Source organism: Aethalodelphis obliquidens, unplaced genomic scaffold (genome assembly GCF_003676395.1).
Source record: "Aethalodelphis obliquidens isolate GAN/ISIS:26980383/991018 unplaced genomic scaffold, ASM367639v1 scaffold8, whole genome shotgun sequence".
NCBI lineage: Eukaryota > Metazoa > Chordata > Mammalia > Artiodactyla > Delphinidae > Aethalodelphis > Aethalodelphis obliquidens.
This window is the reverse complement of record NW_020837952.1, coordinates 48,755,670-48,773,955: the sequence shown is the minus strand read 5'-3', so window position 1 is coordinate 48,773,955 and position 18,286 is coordinate 48,755,670. Positions and strand designations below refer to the sequence as shown.

At 47.2% G+C, this 18,286-nt stretch overlaps 1 protein-coding gene across 3 annotated transcripts in view; it reads left to right on the top strand.

Moving 5' to 3' along the window:
* Window positions 1-17,730, top strand: part of NUAK1 (NUAK family kinase 1) — a 68,299-nt gene extending 50,569 nt beyond the window's left edge. For 2 of the 3 annotated variants that reach the window (XM_027107425.1, XM_027107427.1), the window contains exons 5-7: window positions 8,663-8,782; window positions 10,570-10,702; window positions 13,522-17,730. In XM_027107425.1, coding sequence (XP_026963226.1) covers window positions 8,663-8,782; window positions 10,570-10,702; window positions 13,522-14,675 — 1,407 coding nt within the window. In that variant the 3' untranslated portion in view covers window positions 14,676-17,730. The remainder of the gene's footprint in view (window positions 1-8,662; window positions 8,783-10,569; window positions 10,703-13,521) is intronic. The other variant, XM_027107426.1, reaches the window with a different exon arrangement.
* Window positions 17,731-18,286: the final 556 nt, after the last annotated feature.

Here is an 18,286-nt window from a genome sequence, read left to right as displayed (position 1 = left end):
CACACACACAAACCTCCCCTTTCTCTGACGCTGTTCCTTCCTTCTGCTTGTTCAAGGAATCCTACGAGGATCTGAGAATCCTAGAGCTTGAAAGAACCTTGAGGGTCATTTTCCAACCCCTTGTTTTCATGATTATGGCCCAGAAAGTCTAAGTGATATGCCTGCCCAAGGTCGTACACAAAGAATCAGTATGTCATTGTGTCTTTGTTTCCTTGGAATGCGGCATAATGCTCGTCACACGCCGTAAGTCGGTACTCTAAGCTATTCGATTCTGGAGTGAAGGGGTGACAGCCAGGATTAGAACTCACATGTTTGACTTCCAGGCAGATTCTCTTTATATCGTCTTACACCCACTTCCAAGGTTTTTGAAAATGTGTTTCAGCTGCTGTTGATCTGTCTTCCGGCTGCATATGCTCAACTCTTCCTGACTCAGCATTTTGCTGGAAACATATTTAGAAAGGGCACTCGTAGCAAAGGCAGGCAGACACATGGCCACAAGCTGGCCTCCATGCTCAAGAGAGTCCATGTCATCAGTGTCTGCACCGGGGGACCACTGACCCTGAAGGCCTGTTACCAACCAGCAGAGTATGAGCAGTGAGGTGCTTCTCAAAATGTGGGTCCATGTTGCGTATCTCAAGGGTGGAGGGCTTTTGCCCAGAAGACCTATAAAAATGCTACTGGTCGAAACTTGTCGCTGCAGTTTTGGTGTGAGCCATGGCTCTTGTTCCTCTCCCCTTCCCTGCCTGATGTTGATTTGCAAAGAGCGCATCTGGCACTGGGAATTATTTTTCTGGCCACTGCGCGAGGGTGTGGCTTCTAAAAATATTCACACAGTCGGTCGGCAGAAAGAATGAGAGCAATGTGCTTCTTTGGGTTGCATTCCGTACTTTGCGGAGAAGCATGTCTACTAAAATAGACACCCAGCACAGCATTAATTTGCAATTAATAAAAATGGGCCAGATTCACATCCCACTCTCTGGGAGAATGGAATGCTGACAATTCCCATAGACAGCTCCTGTAAAAGTGCCTGACAATGAGAAGAGGGCCAGGCACCAGGGTCAGCAGACCTCCACAAAGAGGGCTGGGAATTTGGTGAGCTCCCAGGGCTCAGAGTAGAGGGACACAGGGGAAATGGCCCGTTGCCCCTGATGACAATGGAAATGCCTGCTGCTGTGGATAAGAAGAGCAGCTTTGAATGGCCAGGGCTAAGTCAAGATGGAAACCCCGAGGCTTAACGAGACCAAGAAGGGCAGCTCAGGGTACGGGCCTCTGGGCTTTGATTATATGAATGTGAGGATGCTGCATTCATGCATTAATGAATCCATTCATCTGTTTGTTCATTTGTCCACTTATGTGTACGTGCGTGTGTACATACATATCCACGAATGCCTGCATTCACTCTTCCATTCCTGCACTTATCCATTCAGCAAATTGAATACCTCCCGTGAGCACTATTTATTTGACCACAAATATTTACTAAGTTCCTACGGTGTACCTGGCATGGTGCTGGATGCTGGGAATTTAATAGTGAACCAGATGGCCAGGTCCTTGTCTTCTTGGAGCTCAGAATCTAGCTGTTGTTAAACCAGCAGAAATAATGAGCCATGAGAAGGATACAGAGGTGAATGAGGAGGGTAAGGTACCTGTCCTAATGGACTTAAAATTCCGGTTGGGGACACAAGCAATAAACAAATACGTAGTGTAATTCTCTGGAGGTGATGAAAATCCATGCGGGATGAGTATGGGGAATGACAGGTGTTATTTGAGCTATAGGGGGCGGGGGGTGGGGGGCAGTCAGAGAAGCTCCCTTGCCTAGGACACAACTCCTCAAATCCACTAGACTTTTTGGCCTTTGCACACACAGTTGCCTCTGCCTGGAATGCTCTTCCTAGTGCTCTTTTCCTACCCCTCCTTAGAGTTTCAGCTTGAAGGCCTCTTCTTCCAGGAAGCCTTCCCTGATCCTCATCTCTTAGGCCCAGGTGACTCTGCTGTGTGCCTCATAGTCCCTTTGTAATCTGTCGTGGAAGTGCTGAGGAGGAAGTGGTGGGTCTGAACTATGGGCAGATCAGAAAGCTTTTGCCGAGGCAGTGGCAATTGAACTGGGTTTTGAAGGATGGCTAGGAGTTTGATAGAAAGGGATGTGATGATGGGCTTCCAAGGGGAAGGAGCAGCAAGCACAGGAGCAGGGCAGGGCATGGAGGCTAGACAAGGAAAGTAACCTTTTTGGAGCCCCTGCTAGAAGCCAGAACCCTGTGGCAGACCTTCCACACGCCTTATTTCATTTGGTTCTCAGAATGTCTCCACTGGGGTGGATCTGATTACCCCCATTTTACAGATGAGGAAGCTCCTGCAGCTAATAGGCAATGGGGTTGGCTTACAAACCTAAGGTTATTTGGCTCCAAAGACCGGGCACCTGATAAATTCTCTACTACACCCACCCAGATTTGCCCTAAATCCAACAGAGCATCCTCACACTCACAAGGGGAGGCCACTTTTTTCATCCTTGCTTCAGCAGGCCTTACCTTGTATATAGGCAGCCTGCAGACAGCTGTCCCTGGGGGAGACTCTCCAAGTGCTGATGGTGGCCATGGCCAGGTTGCCTGAGTCACCGTGGCCAGAGTAGCCATGCGGGGCTGCCAGGGTCGAATGAGCTGGGTGGTTGTGTGTTCGCGTCCCCTGAGAGGCTGCTTCTTGGAGGTACCTCAGTGAAGAGCTTCCCCAGATGGCTTGGGATCCGTTATTTCCCATCTCTCTCGAGAGGAGGTGTAACCTTAGATCTGACGATACAAGCTGACCCCACTCACTTTTGCTCACCATTTCACTCCGTACCTTCACTTCCTGACAGCCTGAGCGAGGCTGTCACGGGAAAGCCACAGCAATGAACTCCAGGGCCCGACAGAGCTATGGAGTGTGTCTTTCTGGAGAGTGACACAGAAAGCCCGTCTCCTCCTCAGTCACCCGAGAACACTAAATCCCCTTAATGTGGAGCTTTACAGCCAGTGCAGCTCTTCACCCACACCTCAGGCCAGCCGCTTTCCTGCCCTGGGCCTCAGCTTCCTCATCTGCAAAATGGAGATAACAGCGGAACCCTGCTCATTGGGTTGGTGTGAGGTTTTAATATACGTAGTGCTCACAGAACAATGACTGGCACGTAGCAATGCTGCTGTTATTATTATTATCTCATTTAATCTGATTTTGCTTTTCACAACACCGTGTGGTCGAGGCTATTGCAATTCCCTTTTCCAACAAAGGAAACTGAGACTCAGGTGAAAGTAGTGATCGCTTAACATTGACCGAAGGCCTACCATGTGTAAGGCGTGGGTTAAGGCACGTTCCATCTATCAATTCATTTGATTTCGTATCTGCCCTGTGAGGTAGGTTACCTTATAATCATCACCCCCCGCCCCCATTTTACAGTTGAAGGAACACAGGTTCAGAGTGACTGACGTGCAGCAAATCCCCTGGGGACCGTGTGACAATGCAGATGCTGACTCAGTAGGTCTGGGGTGGGGCTCCCAGCTGGTGCTGATGTTGCTGGTCCAGCTGGTAGAAGGCGAGGCCAGGATCTGAACTCAAACCCAGCATCCCTTACTTCTCCTGTCATATGGTGCAGCCTCTCACGCCGGACATGCTTATTTCGGAAATGAATGATAGTCATTTCTCTTGGGTCTGCGGTGGGCATTGGCTCTGCGCAAACAATTGTTAAGTAGACCAAACCACCATCATTATCCTAACGGCTGTAGTTTATAGAGTCAGCCAGTACCAGGGCTCTTCCAGGGGCTTTACGTGCATGTCTTCAATCCTCAGAACAGCTTTAGAGGTGGGTTCTATTATTATTCCCATTTTGCCGACGAGGAAATTGGTGGCAGTTCCCACCCATGATCTAGCAGTGCCAAGTCCAGGGTTAGCCCCAGGTGCTTCTGGCTCCACAACCTCTGATCTGTGCAGTGCACTTCCTGTCAGACACTGCAAATAACTGTCAGACCGTTGCTTTTATTATCATCCACATCAGCATCCTTTCCCAGGGGTTAGTCATCAGCAAACTGATCCTTCCTTTTTCACTGGGTGAGCTCGCAGGGATTAGTCACAGTGATCCGAGGTTAACCCCCTTTTAAAAAAAAAGGTGGTAAAATATATGTAACGTAAAGCTTACCATTTTTAGGTTTTCGGTCCAGTGGCATTAAGTACGTTCACATTGTTGTGCAACCATCACCACCATGAATCTGCAGAACTTTTGCATCTTCCCAACCAGACACTCTGTGCCCATTCACCACTAACTCCCCGTTCCCCCCTCCCCCAGCCCCTGGCAACCACCCTTCTACCTTCTGTCTTGATGAACTTGACTCCACTAAGTACCTCACATAAATGGAATTCTGTAATATTTATCGGTTTGTGCCTGGTTTGTTTCACTTAGCATAATGTCTTCAAAGTTCATCCATGTTGTAGTGAGGTTAATTCTTTTGAAATGTGAATAATCACTTCCCACTTTGTATAACTCTGATTTTCATCCAGCAGGGCACACCTGTAGAAAGGTTTGAAAACAACAAAAACTCTAGAAATTAAGGACATGAGTGTTGATATCCTTTTCAGAGTCCAGGCTGAACTGAATAGCCCAGTGTGAGGACAGAGGGTGGTTCTGAACGGGGCAGGGCAACAGCCCATCACCAGCAAAGTGGTTACCTTTCTCCAAAGGTTACCAGCGTGTCGGCAAAATACAACTTTGAAAGCAAAGCTGGATGCCTCGTTGGTGGAGTCACCCTCGATACACAACTGATGTTCTGTTACAGAGAATCGTACAGAACCCAATGTTCACGTAGCTGTTCTGTCTGTGACCTTCAGCGGAGCTTCTTAAGTCCTGTAACCTTCAGTTGCTTCACTTACAGAGCGAGGGGCAGGATTAGTTCACCGCTTACGACTCTTCCAGGTTGGAACCATTTCTGGGATTCCTTTTTGTTTTATTATGTTTAAAATCATTATTTCCCAAATTTCCCAAATGTCTTTTCTTTTGTTCTCTTCATGGATTTTGCCTTTTCCTAGTATCTTCTGTGCTATTTCACTTTAATACTTTTATTTAGTGCAATTCACTTAAGAAATCATGTGTATTTGAAAAAGAAACCTTACATAATTACCTCCAATGGAAAACCAGTATTGTTTTGAGTATCGTGAAGCTAATAAAGCTATCCAGTTGGATTTAAAGGTGGGACATGTATTTGAGCTCCAACTTTGTAAAATGCTTAAAATAGTAATTGGCACATACTTTACATCATTTAATTTTCACTATGACACCGTGGGGCTGGATACTATTCCTACCTCCATTTTACAGATGGGAAATTGAGGCTTTGAGAAGTTTTATACAGTGGCCATTTCCCGTCTTATAGTTGATATAAGCTCCATACGGCGTGGAATCTTAGAGCTGCAGCCCAAGTTTAAGTGGCTCAAGGATGGAGAACTGTGTGTGTGTGTGTGTGTGTGTGTGTGTGTTAATATTTCTTTTCCACTGAAGTGCCAAGAACAGGGACTAATCTAGATTTCTATTAATCTTATGTCAGCAACAATGACAGTTTAACTGGGAGAGGCTGATAAACATTAGTCTGTGAGGATGGGAGTGGGCCGTAACATAAACACACTTCTCAGAAGGGCTACAAAGAAAGCAGGGATGCCCAGACTCGAGCACTCCTGGTGTGTGTGTGGGGTTTTGCACGTGGTGGTGGCGGGTGCCTCTCACGTGTGTGTGCGTGTGCGCCTGTGTTTGGAAGCTCATGCAGTGCCCCAGATGCCGCCGATGTTCACAGTGCTGTGTCCTGCCTTAGCCGACTTCTCGGGATGTTCCAGGGCTGCAGCTGGTCCCTTCCTGTCCTGATTGACAGGGCACACTTCATAAAGCTTGCAACCAACTTCCTGCAAGCCAGTCAGGGTCCTTGATAAGAAAGTGGAATTCAGGGCAATTAAGTGCAAGCTGAGCCCCGAGACTGCGTTTTCTGAGGGCGGTTGTGCGCCAGCTGCTTTCAGTGCCATTCCGTTCATTCAGGGGTGACTTTTACAAAGTAGCCTTCTTCTGGGCGCTGCCTTCAAAACAGAGCCTCAGCTGGGCTGTGTGTGAATCACTCATCCTATTTATAAGCTTCAAGTGGAAATCAGTTTGGGGAAGGGCAGAAGTCCGCAGAGGCTCAGCGTGGACGGCTGGCTTAGACTGGGTGAGATTTGCAGATTACCCAGGGGCAGCGCTGGGCAGTGGTTTGAACCTTTAGAGACACTCGGTTTACATTGTTGCTTGCTAGGTAGCTCTCCTGAGACGAATAACCTAATTTTCCTAAACCTCAGTTTTCTCATCTGTTAAGTGGGTCTTTAAAAAATTATGATAGAATATCCATAACATAAAATTTACCATTTTAACCACTTTTAAATGTACCATGTCAGTGGCATGAAATACATTCACATGGTTGTGTAAATGGGATTTTAGATAGGATTAGATTAGAGAGTGTAAGGTGCTTAGAACCATGCCTGATAATTGGAGGTTGTTCTGTAAGTGGTAACTAAGTTTACTATTATTATTTGTATTATCTACTAATTGTCTTGTGCTTTTCAAAATATAATGCCTATTCTGGTGACAGGTGTTTCTTGGGTGAGGGCAGGTGCTAAGCAGTGGATGTTACAGAGATGAGGGGCAGATGTGGAACCTGCCACCTGCCCCGGGGGACTCAGCCTAGTAGGCAAGGTGAATTTATATACATATAATATATATATTTGTATATACATATGTACATACATATGTAAGTACATATGTAATATATAGTATATGAATGTATGTGATATATGTGATGATATGTACATGTATAATATATACATTATACATATATATGTGATAATACGTATATACATGTAACATATATACATTATACGTATATATGAATAGGTGCACACACACACAGAAGAGCGCTGCCATAAAGGATAGTAAAACACTTCAAGAAGCCAAAGGAGAAGAGAGTGATTCCAAGGGGTGTGTGACACAAGAGAAGCAAGGTTAGGGAAAACATTTGCCTGGAACTTGTAGACAAAGTTTCAAGGCACTTTTTCGTTCACCTTGATTAATTCTTTTTTTTTTTAAATCATTCTCACAATAATCCTGTGATCCAGAAGAGGATAGGGATCATGGGTTTCCATTTTCTGGTGGTAAACTGAGGCTCAGAGTAGCTAAGGGACCTGCTCCATGTCACACAGATGGCTAGTGGCAGAGTTTGGGCTGCAATGTGATGACTCAGAACCCGGTGCTGTGGGTCCATTTCATCTAGGGTCCCAAGGTGGGCAGAATACAGTTCTGATTGGTGCATAGGTCTATAAAAGGTGGTGATGTCCAGTGCACAGGTAGGTACGTACACCACTGTGGAGGAAGGCAGTGAGACTTTAGGTAGGCCACAGACGGACGGGTCTCAGATTAATAGTTACACACTGTAGTATTCATCAGAAACATCGAGCATGTGATTCTGTGGGTATTTCTCAGGACAAGTCTACACTGACATGAAAATAGAGTCCTTGCAAGGAGTGATTTTAAGTAACAGAGCATGCAGTGGGTGCCAGGGACTGCAGTCGGGAATCACTGGCCCAGTTATGCCAACTGGTCCTTTCATGAAAGCTCAGGGCTGCAGAGAAAAGGGTGACCCAGCTGCTTGTAAATTTTGGAAATTAATCCTTTGTCAGTTGCTTCATTTGCAAATATCTTTTCCCATTCTGAGGGTTGTCTTTTGGTCTTGTTTATGGTTTCCTTTGCTGTGCAAAAGCTATGGAGAACAGTATGGAGATTCCTTAAAAAACTACAAATAGAACTACCATATGACCCAGCAATCCCACTACTGGGCATATACCCAGAGAAAACCATAATTCAAAAAGAGTCATGTACCAAAATGTTCATTGCAGCTCTATTTACAAAAGCCCGGAGATGGAAACAACCTAAGTGCCCATCATCGGGTGAATGGATAAAGAAGATGTGGCACATATATACAATGGAATATTACTCAGCCATAAAAAGAAACGAAATTGAGCTATTTGTAATGAGGTGGATAGACCTAGAGTCCGTCATACAGAGTGAAGTAAGTCAGAAAGAGAAAGACAAATACCGTATGCTAACACATATATATGGAATTTAAGAAAAAAAAAATGTCATGAAGAACCTAGGGGTGAGACAGGAATAAAGACACAGACCTACTAGAGAACGGACTTGAGGATATGGGGAGGGGGAAGGGTGAGCTGTGACAAAGCGAGAGAGAGGCATGGACATATATACGCTACCAAACATAAGGTAGATAGCTAGTGGGAAGCAGCCGCATAGCACAGGGAGATCAGCTCGGTGCTTTGTGACCGCCTGGAGGGGTGGGATAGGGAGGGTGGGAGGGAGACGCAAGAGGGAAGAGATATGGGAACATATGTATATGATTCACTTTGTTATAAAGCAGAAACTAACACACCATTGTAAAGCAATTATACCCCAATAAAGATGTTTAAAAAAATAAAAAATAATAAAGTAAAAAAAAAAAAAGAAAAGGGTGACCCAGCTGGCAGAGCCACGCAGGGGCGCCTCAGCTGCTTTGGTCCGTGTGGTGTGAGCTGAGCCGATGCAGACGCTGACTGTAATGCTAACAGGCTCCCTGGGTCTTGCTCCTCTTTGTAGATTGCCGACTTTGGGCTTTCCAACCTGTACCAGAAGGACAAGTTCTTGCAAACGTTCTGTGGGAGCCCACTCTATGCCTCTCCCGAAATTGTCAACGGGAGGCCTTACCGAGGGCCAGAGGTGAGCAGCTTGCCTGGTGTGTACGGTGGGGGGCTGGAGAGGAGAAAAGAACTGAACCAAGGAATACTTAAAAAAACCAAACAAACATAAAAGCAAGCAAACAAAAAACCGTTTCCTTATATGATTATAAAAGCCATAATATACACACCTGGGAGAAAAATCCAGAACAGCCTAAAAGAGAAAATAAAGTTGCCTGCAATCTCCCCACAAGAGATAACCACGTAATATTTATGTGACTTCTTCTTAGGCTTTTTTTTCCAGTGTAGATCTTGTATTTCAAACAATTGAGGTCACTATTATAGGTGTACATCTCTCCTTTTATTGCTAACTTAAAATTGTGACTTTTCTGAATTTGTTATTACTGAAAACATGGTTTTTAACGATGACATGATGTTTTATTGTATGAATATACTGTAATTTATTTAATCACTTCCCTAGTGTTAGACAGATTGTTTTCAGTTGTTCCCTATTGTAATAAGACAAGCAAAACAGAAAGCAAACAGCCTCACTCTGCAGCGAACCTTTTTGCGTGTATCTTTGACAGCATGTATTTCTGATCAAGGAAATACATTTTAATTGCATCTTCTGATTCATGAGAAATACATTTTCTCTGTGTGCCTAAAGCTTTCAGGGCCACTGTAAGACACAGGTATGTGAAAATATCATTTTGAAAATGGGTGAGTTGTGACTGAGTATTCACTTTTAAAGAGATAGTTCTATTTATAGAGAGATTCATCCACTCAGGATACCTTAAGTAGCAGCCATTCAGTGGGTTGAAATGTTTCCTTCCAAGTATTTATCTGTTTGAGAGTGTTTGGGGCAGGGCTAGAGGGTAAAGAGACGGATGCCAAGAGCCTCCATCACTTGCAGTAAGGAGAAAGTCTTTCCAAAACAAGAATGTAAGGGAGGAGCCTAAGGTCCAATTTACAACATTGCAGAAACCTGACACTGTAAATTTATCACAGATAATGAATGCTGCTTTGATCCTCGATGATCCGTTTCTGAGGTTACAAGCTGGCAGCCTGTGATCTGGCCAGCAAGAGTGCTTTATTTGGCCATCTTTCTAAAAAAAAATTGAACATTTAATAAATGGGAGATTTCGCATAAAAATCTGTTTTCTGACTTCTCTTGAAAAAACAAAGGATCTAGCAGTGCTGGGCCTATATTACTATGTGACAGCAACTAGCCAGAGGAGGCTGCCTGTGTAAGATGGGTGAATGCCCTCTACAGTTTGTCTTCAAACCAACACTCCACGTGGGACCCCACCATCTCTCTTTCTTTGTTCATGGTTGTTGTCTGCCTGGCTCTTGTAAGCACTTGAGTTTGCAACCCCTGATCCATTTGAAGAAGGTGCAGGATTCCTGGGTTAGGAGTCAAGAACCCCATGTTCCAGTCTTACCTCCATCACTGGGATGGGGAGGGGCCTCTGGAGAAACCATTTAACTTCCTTGGGCCTCAGTATTCTCATCTGCCAAATAGGGCTGAAAATAATCCGGGGCCCTACCTGTTTCACAAAATTATAGTGAGGATCAAAGAATATCGTCTATTCAAGAAAGTTCTTCCGTGGGTTGGAACCGTTGGTCTCAGTTTGCAACGAAAAAGTCAGGCTCTGAAACAGGCCCCAGGTGCACTGCGTATCAGGTGTCAGGCTGTGGTGGGAACCTGTCTGCCAGGTGCTAAATTCCATTCCTGGGGTCACTGAGGGTGGCTGCTCGTGGTCTGTGATGCTAATGGTTTGGAAGGGAATCTGCTTCCCAGCTCCTATATGTCTTGTCTCTCTGCTCCAGGTGGACAGCTGGGCTCTGGGCGTGTTGCTTTACACTCTCGTGTATGGAACAATGCCCTTCGATGGTTTCGATCACAAAAACCTCATTCGGCAGATCAGCAGCGGAGAGTACCGGGAGCCCACGCAGCCCTCAGGTGTGTGCCCACGGAGGGTCAGCGGCTAAGCCGGGCGAGGCCAGCTCACGCTTTCTGCTTTTGTGTCCATGTCTGTAAGAAGACTCCCGCTTTTCCTCTTTCTTCCCCCCAGATCTTTGCCTTCCGGCAGAGCTGGCTTATTAGGCCGCTTTCCCCAAACCTTCCCGCTGTGATATTTCCGGAACAGTTGTTCTACTCTGCTGGCTAGGAGTCCTGTTGGCTTGCTGTGTGAACTTGGGCAAGGCCCTTACCCTGTTTAGATTCTGTTTCTCCACTGTAAATCCACATTTTGGAAAAGGTATTACGTGAAGTCCCTTCCAGTCCACGAAGACGTGAGACCCCCTCAGTAGACTCTAAGGGTGGCAGCTGCTCTTCTGCACACCTTGCCCTGGCCGGGGGGTGTGGCGCATGGGTGCTGTTTCATGACCTGTTGCCACAGAACAAGTCTATCCCGTCCCGCTCCCACACCCAAACAAACTCAGCAGTTTAACCAACATCTATTAGCCGTTATCTCTTGATTCCCTGGATTGGTTAGAGCTTTTCTGGCCTGCCTTGGGTTTCTCCTACAGTTGCAATCAGATGGTAGCTGGAGTTGGGGCCGATTGTGGGGACACCTCGGGGCCCCTCTGTGTGGGCTCTCTCCCCATGAGCTGCCTCCCCAGGCCTCTCTCTCTAGGAAGGAGCGTGGACTTCTTACATAGCAGCTCAGGGCTCGAAGATGGAGGAAGAAGCAGCTGCCAGGCCTTCTTAACGTCTGCTTGGAAGCCAGATGATGTCACTTCTGCCACGTTCTATTGGTCAAAGCGACCAAGGCCATAAGCTCCATCTCTTGATGGGAGAGCATTGTTTGAGTGCAGAAGGGGTGTGTACAGGTGGCCATATTTGGAATGTGGTTAACAGACACTTCGTATATTGCAGTCCGCGCATCCTACATGTGTATACACACACACACGGTTGATTCTCATTATTTGCCGCAGTTGTGTCCTATAACATTGCTATGAACGCTGAGTTTGTGAATACTGAAGCACTACTCATAGGGAAATACAGGGCTCGACTCCTGGGAGCCTCTGGTCACAACGTTTTTGTCAACTGATCAATCCATATCCTTGTTTTATGTATATTTCTGTTTAAAGGCGCCTCATTTAAAATATATTGTTGATTTATGAACCTCGAACTTACGGCCAACAGCACTTTAACTCGTGCCTGAATGAGGCTTATCTGGCTCATATGTTTTCTCCGTAAGGTACATCACTGCCTTCTTGGCCTTAGAATCCCCAGATAGCACTTCAGCACCACGCTTGGGGGCCATTTTAAACAGTGAAATCACCAATAAAAAGTGCAAATATGTGAAAAGCATGAACTAAACGGACTGTGAAAAGGACACTTGCTTACGGCATGAGAGCAGAAACAAGAAGGCAGTGCCTTGTCACCTGGTTCTGCTTCAGCTGGGAACACACATGCGCATTGTGTGGCGGGGGGGTAATTCACATTTTTTGCCAGTTCGTGGAAAGCACCTTGAGTATTGATTTGGGGGTTCCAAGTACATTTTAATGAGTAGGCGAATTTACAAATACAGAATCTGTGAATAATGAGCACTGAGTATTTTATATGTATAAACAGGTATAGATATGCAGATATCTATATCTGTACATTTTTTCAATAAGCTAACCCGAGTATTCTTGTTTGTTGGTTTGTTTTTAGAAAATTCAGGGTGAAATCTATGGCAGCCTTTTTGCCTGACCAGATAACTTGTGTCAACACAGTTTCTGGTACACTACAGGGGTTCAGAAAATATTTATTGACTGAATGAATGAACATCCTGTTACTTTTCAGGGCTGCAGCTCACCCCTGGCTCCATCACCAGGTCCCGGCCAGCTACTCATTAGCTACATAAGTAGCTGAGGGGAGGTGGCGCCTTCCCAGGATATAATTCAACCCCCATTTGGGGAGCACGATTTGATCTTAAAAGGCGATTTATAAGCTGTGAGAGTCTGTTGGTTCCTGTGGCCTCCTCAACATCCCTTTGGGGCTTTCCCCTAATTCTTTGGCAGCAGAAATTGACAAATGGAGTTTTTCAGACAGGCCATAAACGGATAGCAGATAGAGATCAGCTCCCTGATCTGACAGCTTGGTAGGCTATGGCTTATGTCAGAGAGGGACAGGAGGTGAGCACTTGGGTGTGGGATTCAGAGCCCGGCCAAGGCCCGAGTCAGGCCAGCCTTGGGGACGGCCCCCTCTCAAGGCCCAGGCGTGCCAGGTGTGAACACCTCTCCATCCTTCTCTGTCTCTCCCTCTCTGATGAGAAGCCTTTTCCTTGCCGTCTCAGCCCTAAATTTCCTTTTTGTGCTGACACATTTTCCTGGTGACCTGAGTGCTGTGTGTTTCTATAAACCTAACTTTGGAGGACTAAAAGCCATGGTAATCTATACCTGTTTTCCCATTTAGTAAAATGATATCCACCAAAGGAATGGTGGGGCCCTGCTTGGGGTCAGGTCTGGATTCTTTCCTGGTTACCTGGCCTTCCCCATTTTATACAGATCTGAGTTGACGGAAAGTCAGCAGTCTGACATTCCGTCAGTAGCGTGGAGAAACATGCCGGGCTCTGATAGCCCACTGGCCTGTGGCTCTGAGTCCTGATGACGCTTTCTGATGGACAGTCTAGAAGGCTACGGCTTCCTGCTCCATGGCGTGGCTGCACCAGGGCTCCATTTGGCCTTTTCCTCAAATGAGTGTGTCTCCTTTGCGCCCCCAGAGCGTCAGCTTTGGAAAGCCCCAAACTCCCGTAAAATGTACCGTTCCTTCTGCTTCTTGTCCCACAGATGCCCGAGGCCTCATTCGGTGGATGTTGATGGTGAACCCCGACCGCCGGGCCACCATCGAGGACATTGCCAACCACTGGTGGGTGAACTGGGGCTACAAGAGCAGCGTCTGCGACTGCGATGCCCTTCACAGTGCCGAGTCCCCACTCTTGGCCCGCATTATCGACTGGCACCACCGTTCCACAGGGCTACAGGCTGAGGCCGAAGCCAAAATTAAGGGCTTGGCCAAACCCGGGGCCCCCGAGGTCATGCTGGAGCGGCAGCGGTCGCTGAAGAAGTCCAAGAAGGAGAACGACTTTGCTCAGTCCGGCCAGGACTCGGTGCCTGAGAGCCCATCCAAGGTGAGCTCCAAGCGGCCCAAAGGGATCCTGAAGAAGCGGAGCAACAGCGAGCATCGCTCTCACAGCACCGGCTTCATCGAAGGCGTCGTCAGCCCCGCCTTACCCCCCGCTTTCAAGCTGGAGCAGGACTTGTGCCGGACTGCCGTGCCCCTGCCAAGCGCCCCCGAGGCGGAGGTGCCCGCTAAACTCAGCCCCAAACAGTCGGCCACGATGCCCAAGAAAGGCATCTTGAAAAAGACCCAGCAGAGAGAATCGGGTTACTACTCGTCCCCGGAACGCAGCGAGTCTTCGGAGCTGCTGGACAGTAACGATGGGCTGGGTGGCGGCATCCCCTCCCCGAGCCCCCCGGATCCGGCCAGGGTGACGTCCCACAGCCTCTCCTGCCACAGGAAGGGCATCTTGAAACACAGCAGCAAGTACTCAGAGGGCACCATGGACCCGGCCCTGGCCAGCCCCGAAATGCCCACACTGGAATCCTTGCTGGAGCCCGGCATCCCTGCCGAGGGCCTCTCCCGGAGCTACAGCCGGCCTTCCAGCGTCATCAGCGACGACAGCGTCCTGTCCAGCGACTCCTTCGACTTGCTCGACTTGCAGGAGAATCGCCCTGCCCGCCAGCGCATCCGCAGCTGCGTCTCTGCCGAAAACTTCCTCCAGATCCAGGACTTTGAGGGGCTCCAGAACCGGCCCCGGCCCCAGTACCTGAAGCGGTACCGGAACCGGCTGGGAGACAGCAGCTTCTCCCTCCTCACGGACATGGACGACGTGACTCAGGTCTACAAGAAAGCGCTGGAGATCTGTAACAAACTCAACTAGCTCCCCAGGGTGCAGGGGTGGGTCGGGGTGGGTACAAGGGAGGAGTGGGAGTGGTGACTGGGCTATGGACAGAGCTGGTTACCTCTTTGCTGGCCATGACAACAGACTGAAAAAGGATCGGTGCTGTCTTGCTTTGGCCAAATTTGCAGCCTTGAGCCAGTGCGTATGAGGGAGAAGTGGGCTCTTGGCCAGTCCTGCCAACTGCCAGTCAGAAGTGGGATCCTCATTGGCATTTGCTTTACGGCACCTCCTAGAGTCCAGGGGAGGTGGTGTTGGCCAGCACTTAGGGGGTGGGGAGGGAGCATATGGGAGAGGAAACGTTTCCCTAGAAGTCGTCCACGTGCTTCTGGAGGAGGGCAAGACAGACTGGGGCCATCTGCTCTGAGTGAACTCAGAGCTCGCTCCTTCTCTCCTTGCCTTAGCAGGCTTGGTCTGCCTGCAGGGGGTGGGCACGTAGATTTCATCTGAGCTTGAATCGGTAATTGATGGATAGGGGCTGCTGGGTGTGCTGGTTTGAGTAGCCCAGACAGTGGGAAGGAGTGCTGTGATTGAATAGTAATGGCTGCCATGGGGATGGGAAGGGGTGCAGTAGCACTCTTGCTGTGTAGTTGCCATCCTTGACCTGGCTAAGCCCTGGGAGTGCTAGTGTAGATCCCATGGGATCTGTGTTATCTCTTTCATGCCACTGGTATGGCATTTGTTAATTTGCTACTCTGCCTCGAATGGAAGACAGGGCCTTGGTCAGAGAGAGAGTGCTCTGAACACTGCTAAGGACTTAGAGCCAGCCCATGGTGATTTTTTGGCTTTCTGTTGTCTGCCTCTTCTTTCCTGGTGTCTTCCTGGCTCTTCAGCACAACCTCCAAGGGTAGACAGGGAAAAAGAGGTGGCGTCAGAGGTCAAAACTATGGTGTGTAACAGAGCTTGGAACCCTCTGTGATCTTTTGCAGATGAGTGGAAGTTGATCCACACCAGCAAGGGGACAACTTGTCAATTTCTTTAACATCTCAATATTAACTGGAATGCTGCCTTGTGGGTTCTGACCTGTGTGAATGTTTTGAATTGGATGTGATATCGTCCATAGTCCCCAAAGGAGTAACTCGCTCAACCATTAACCTTGTTTACTCGTAGCAAACGGTTTCCCCATCCACTAAGGGTAGAATCCTCAGAGGTAGGCGAGTTTCCTTCTAGGGAGTTAGTGTGTAGGTGGGGTATTTGGATGAGGAAAGGTAAGTCAGGCGGAAGGTGTTTCCCCGTACGAATCTAGGTATTCTGTGTCCTACCTGCCTAGAACTCCTAGGCTTTAGGGGGAGCGTTCCAGCCACTCAGATGAATAAGGTGCTTCAAGAGCAGAGTGGGTTGGGAGGAAGCAGAGCGGAGAGGGAACACTTCCCTGGAAGTCCTCCAGATGGTTCTGGAGGAGGCAGAAAAGAGGTGTGACAGGACTCTTAGCTTGAAAAGTAACATAGCTAACATAGTGTAACTTCTAGACACCCGGATTACAGGTGATCAGATGTCACGCCCACAGTGGGGCATCTTCAGATACCGAGTTTGGAATTAATGGTCTTATTTGGGAGTTTGGGACAACTTCAGGTTCTACTGGCCCCAGCGAATTGAAACTTTTGTTTCAGGATGGCTGACTTCTGAAAGCCAGCTAGACATTTAAGGAGAACTAGTCTTGGGGGTATTTTGGGGAAAACCAACAGATAATAGTTCATGGGGAGAAGAGAAGGAATTCACCTTCAGGTACTAAGAACATTGATTAGAATGAAACTGCCCTTTTCCCTAAGGAGATGGCTTCATTTCTCCCCTTGTCACCAGCTCTGGGGCTTTGGCTTGTGCGTCCCTTCGGGTTGAGCTGAGTAGTGTAATATGGGAAGCTTTCCGGTTTCCCTTCATTCAATTCCACCTCCTTCCTGAACTCCAAGATAGGTTCAAAGGGAAAAAAATTCCGTAGCTAGCAAACTGTGTATGGGGCGTGTGGGTGCGCGGAGGGCATTCTGCAATCTCTAAAGCTCCCTCCTTGTCTCATTTTACGCAAGCTTTTCTGGACAGCCTGCACTGCCACACTGCTGGTCCCTCATGCATGGCAGCCAGCCTGGTTGGTAGCTGTCAGTATGACTTAGGTATAACACCTACCTACTGGTTGGTGTATTTTCCTCTTGCCCAAGTGATTGTGTCTGTTTGGTATTTTCCATCCTTACAATCTTCAAGTAAAAATGACACTATTAAGGAACGTCATTCTACCCCCGCCCCCAAAACACATGTATGTTCTCTTTTGTCAGTAGAACCAGACAGTGGATTGTGGTAAAGACAGTCCTCCACTCAGAGGAAGAGACCCTGAGTTTAATCCTGGTGTGCTGGTGGCCTCAGGGACCTGCAGTATCTCCGGGGCTGAGTTTTCCCTTCAGTGAGGGCTGGAGGGGTAGATTAGCTGGTCTCTCAGGCCTTGCCTAGTTCTGACATTCTGCTAACATCCTCTGATTCTGGACGTGATGCTGACTCTGTCCTTTTAAGGAAAAACCTGGAATAGAGGGACAGGCCCTCAAAGCAGCTCCCTTGCTTCCTGATTAAGTCCTATCATCCCTTCCAGCCAATCCCAGCCAAGGAAATTATGCTTGATTCATTTCCATGGAATTACAAGTGAGAGACACTTTGATGACCTGGTGGACCAAGCAGGAGATTCAAGGTCAGCTCTCCTGGTCCTTTCCTTGCCTCTGTGGGCCTTTCAGTGTCTTAGTTTACACATCTGCCAAAGGAGTAGACTTATACTTCTTGTTACAGGTAAATTTCAAGGCATGATCAGTTTTCAGGAAGTGCTTCAAGACCCCAGGCAAAATGAAAATGCCAAGTACTCTCTGAATTTCCATCCCTGTTACAAGGTGCTGCTTCTGCAGATGACAAGGTGCATCTTTCAGGGTGAGACTCTGGTGAGTGTTGGCCACGCCTGCTGTCTTGAGTACAAATGTGAATGACTGACTGACTGCTTATTGCCAAACTGGAAATGTTCTGTAGGGATTTACTGGCATGGTATCATTCCTAGAAGAAAAAAAAAAAAGAGAGAAACTTGACTGCACATTTTTTTTTAATCCGTGTTGTGACTTTTATTTAATTTCTATTTTTTTTGGTAATAAAAAGTTGACTTTTTTATTTGAATTTGTCTTTTTTTATTTATTGGTCTGAAAGGCATTTCAAAGGTATTATAATAATATATTGGTGTAATTTAAACGGTGCAACATGCTTTATGTCTCCAGTCAAAATTGGTTTTCATTCATTTGATTGGTTTGAGCCCAGGACAGCCTACAGGGGAAAAAAAAAAAGCTGGCTAACCACCCAAAGTGTTTGTATTTTCATTGGAAACTGATTTGTTTTTTGTTTTTGTTTCTGTTTTTATTTTTAAATTAAATAAATTGCCATGAACTGAACTGAACTGGGACGTTGCTTCTTTATTTGGTTGTTTTTCTCTTAGTTAAGAGAATGACAGAATGGGTATAAGTAACAGAAACCCACCTGTTCGCTTAAGCACAAAGGGGGAATTTCTTCGAAGTTCCCAGAAGAGGAAATGTAGCTGGCCGTGCAGTTGCAACCAGAAACTGGAAAAGTAGGACCCAGTC